General features: G+C 57.9%; 1 protein-coding gene across 1 annotated transcript; it reads left to right on the top strand.

The window, feature by feature from the left end:
* Positions 1 to 7: 7 nt before the first annotated feature.
* On the top strand, positions 8 to 1,774 carry FZD10 (frizzled class receptor 10). The gene has a single exon (XM_006909970.1). It carries the CDS (start codon positions 14 to 16, stop codon positions 1,757 to 1,759), a length of 1,746 nt encoding a protein of 581 aa, XP_006910032.1. The 5' UTR covers positions 8 to 13; the 3' UTR covers positions 1,760 to 1,774.
* Positions 1,775 to 3,884: the final 2,110 nt, after the last annotated feature.

Genomic DNA, 3,884 nt, shown 5'->3' with positions numbered 1-3,884 from the left:
CTCCACCGCCACCATGCCGCGCCCGGGCCCCCGCCTGTGGCTGGTCCTGCAGGTGATGGGGGCGTGCGCCGCCATCAGCTCCATGGACATGGAGCGTCCGGGAGACGGCAAGTGCCAGCCCATCGAGATCCCCATGTGCAAGGACATCGGCTACAACATGACCCGCATGCCCAACCTCATGGGCCACGAGAACCAGCGCGAGGCCGCCATCCAGCTGCACGAGTTCGCGCCGCTGGTGGAGTACGGCTGCCACGGCCACCTCCGCTTCTTCCTGTGCTCGCTCTACGCGCCCATGTGCACCGAGCAGGTCTCCACGCCCATCCCCGCCTGCCGGGTCATGTGCGAGCAGGCCCGGCTCAAGTGCTCCCCGATCATGGAGCAGTTCAACTTCAAGTGGCCCGACTCGCTGGACTGCAGCAAACTCCCCAACAAGAACGACCCCAACTACCTGTGCATGGAGGCGCCCAACAACGGCTCGGACGAGCCGGCGCGCGGCTCCGGCTTGTTCCCGCCGCTCCTGCGCCCGCAGCGGCCCCCGGGCGCGCAGGAGCACCAGCTGAAGGAGGGGGGCGCGGGGCGCGCCGGCTGCGCCAACCCCGGCAAGTTCCACCACGTGGAGAAGAGCGCGTCGTGCGCGCCGCTGTGCACGCCCGGCGTGGACGTGTACTGGAGCCGCGACGACAAGCGCTTCGCCGTGGTCTGGCTGGCCGTGTGGTCCGCGCTGTGCTTCTTCTCCAGCGCCTTCACCGTCCTCACCTTCCTCATCGACCCCGACCGCTTCCGCTACCCCGAGCGCCCCATCATCTTCCTGTCCATGTGCTACTGCGTGTCCTCGCTGGGCTACATCATCCGCCTCTTCGCCGGCGCCGAGAGCATCGCCTGCGACCGCGACAGCGGGCAGCTCTACGTCATCCAGGAGGGCCTGGAGAGCACGGGCTGCACGCTGGTCTTCCTGGTCCTCTACTACTTCGGCATGGCCAGCTCGCTCTGGTGGGTGATTCTCACGCTCACCTGGTTCCTGGCTGCGGGCAAGAAGTGGGGCCACGAGGCCATCGAGGCCAACAGCAGCTACTTCCACCTGGCAGCCTGGGCCATCCCCGCGGTGAAAACCATCCTGATCCTGGTCATGCGCAGGGTGGCGGGCGACGAGCTCACCGGCGTCTGCTACGTGGGCAGCATGGACGTGAACGCGCTCACGGGCTTCGTGCTCGTCCCCCTGGCCTGTTACCTCATCCTGGGCACGTCGTTCATCCTCTCGGGCTTCGCGGCCCTCTTCCACATCCGCAGGGTGATGAAGACGGGCGGGGAGAACACGGACAAGCTGGAGAAGCTCATGGCGAGGATCGGACTGTTCTCCGTGCTGTACACGGTGCCGGCCACCTGCGCCATCGCCTGCTACTTCTACGAGCGCCTCAACATGGAGTACTGGAAAGTGCTGGCCACGCAGCACAAGTGCCGCGTGAACAACCAGACCAAGACGGTGGACTGCCTGATGGCGGCGTCCATCCCGGCCGTGGAGGTCTTCCTCGTGAAGATCTTCATGCTGCTGGTGGTGGGCATCACCAGCGGCATGTGGGTCTGGACGTCCAAGACGCTGCAGTCCTGGCAGCACGTCTGCAGCCGCAGGTTCAAGAAGAAGAGCCGGAGGAAACCCGCCAGCGTCCTCACCCACAGCGGGATTTACAAAAAAGCCCAGCATCCCCAGAAAACGCACCCGGGGAAATACGAAATCCCCGCCCCGTCGCCCACCTGTGTGTGAGCGGGCTGGAGGGGGAGGCCAGCGCGGGGGACGTCCCCAGACAGGACACCCTGGCGGGCAGAGCCAGGCGTGGAGCTCTTCTCGGTCGGTCGGTTGGTTTGGTGTTTTTGTTTGTTTTTTTTTTAAATAATAGAAAAAAAATAAAAAAGTTTTTACCCTGAAATGCAGGATGCTGTGATACACTGAAAGTTTAAAAAAAGAAAAAAAAAAGTACTGAAAGGTTTTTGTTTGGTTTTCGGGGAGAGCGTTCCCCTGGTAAGTAGCCTCTTGTGTGACTAATTTGTGGTAAAGTAGTTGATTCAGCCCTCAGAAGAAAACTTTTGTTTAGAACCTTCCGTAAATATACATCCGTGTGTGTTTGAGTTGGCTTTGCTATCCATTTACAAATCAGAGAAGAGAGAGCTGCTTTGCAAATTAAAAAGGCCTCTGCTGGGTAGCGGAGGGGGGAAGAGAGGGGGGTGGAGAGAGAGAGAGAGAGGGAGAGAGAGGAGAGGGGCGGGCGGGGACAGTCCCTCCGCGGCCGGAGGGAGAGCCACCCCAGGGGCCCACCCTCAGGAAGGCTGCCTCGGAGCCGGCAACTTCTGAGCAAACAGGAAGAGGGAGCCTGACAGCTCTGCACACGCCAGTGGATTTGGAGTCACTTAAAATAGAGTCCAGCCTCTAGCTTTCACCAGTGGTCTCTCTCCAAGACAGAAACTTCCAGCAAACCTAACGTTTGTAAGTGCAAACGACGTGCAATACAATTTTTTTTTTTCTCTTTCCGTGAAAATAAAAAAAAAAGAGAGAGAAACGAGTAGTTTGCTGTATATAAAGACAACAAAAGGAGTCTCCTAACAAAAGAGCCAGGGGCCCAGCCCTCAAGCTCCTTAGTGTTACATTTTGTGGCTTTTTAATGGAAACCAAGCCAATGTTATGCGTTTGGACTGATTTGTGGAAGGGAGTGGGGAGGGCAGCGAGATCATTCAAAAGCACCCAAAGGGCTTACTGACTCTTTATATTGTTAAACAAATGGTGACTGTGAGTGGATCTAGAAGCACCGGACAAATGGTCTGGCTTATTCTCCCACCGCCCCAGGCAAGAGTGATTCTGCTCGTGCATATGTGTAATACATATTTTTCACGCTCCGCTATTTTATTAAAAATAAAATGTTCTTTAGTTTGGTGCTGGTCCCTCGTGCGCTGTAGGAGAGGGGACACCTCCTCGCTCCCTGGGCTTCCCAAGCAGGTCCCCAGGGGTGCACCCCCGTGTAGAGGTTACTGGGCACCCATCTGAGACAGCAGGTGGCAGATTCCAGGCGGGGCAAGACCATTTCATGTTTGAGTTTCGGAGGAATTACAGACAGGAAGCACGTGAGGTTAGAACTCGTCTCGGACTTCTGGTGGCTGGTTGTGGGAGTCCAATTTGGCCACCAAGGGAAGGCCTTGGCTGTGAGCGTGGACAGGCTCCTGGCCCAGCTTAGCAACTCCGGTAATGTCTGCAGAATGGCCTAGCCCAGGAAGGGGATTGAATGAGTCACGCTCAGCTGACCTGCGGGCCTCACATTGTACCTAGACAGAGTGTCAGTCCAGAGTGTGCAGGCCGTGCAGCGACTCCAGGCCAGGGACGTGTGGACAAAACAGCCGGTGGATCTGGGCAGGATGAAGTGTCCACGCAGGGTGGCCAGTCATTGAGCAGAAGTTCATCGGCCTCGTGCTTGGTGGGGCCCCAGTTCTCCTGTGTCTGCCGTTGGAGTTGTGCGGTTGGAGCGGTGTCCTGTGGTCAGAGGTCCAGCTAAAGTCATCTTCCAACTGAAGGGCCCGAGAGTCCCGCCACCCTGCTGCTCTGAGACAGCGACATCTCAGTGGGGTCAGGCCCCCAACTGGAACCTCAGGTGCTCGTTAAGCACTTACTGAGAGGGACAGAAGCCTGTTTTCTGAAGAGGGGGCTTAGGCGTGAAGGCTGCTGGCCAAGTCCAGTCTCACGGCCGGATAGAGGGCGGGGTGCTTCTCGTAGAAGTGAGTGGGAATCTGGCTGCTTTAGGGTCAGGGCAGGGGACGCAGACTAGATGGGCAAAGTGATTTAGGATCAAATTTAGGAAAGCCTTGGGGGCATTAAAAAAAAAGAAAGAAAAAGGGTTTTAAAAAAA

Source organism: Pteropus alecto, unplaced genomic scaffold, assembly GCF_000325575.1.
Source record: "Pteropus alecto unplaced genomic scaffold, ASM32557v1 scaffold213, whole genome shotgun sequence".
Lineage (NCBI taxonomy): Eukaryota > Metazoa > Chordata > Mammalia > Chiroptera > Pteropodidae > Pteropus > Pteropus alecto.
The sequence above is the reverse complement of the archived record's forward strand: the minus strand, read 5'-3'. Positions and strand labels throughout refer to the sequence as shown.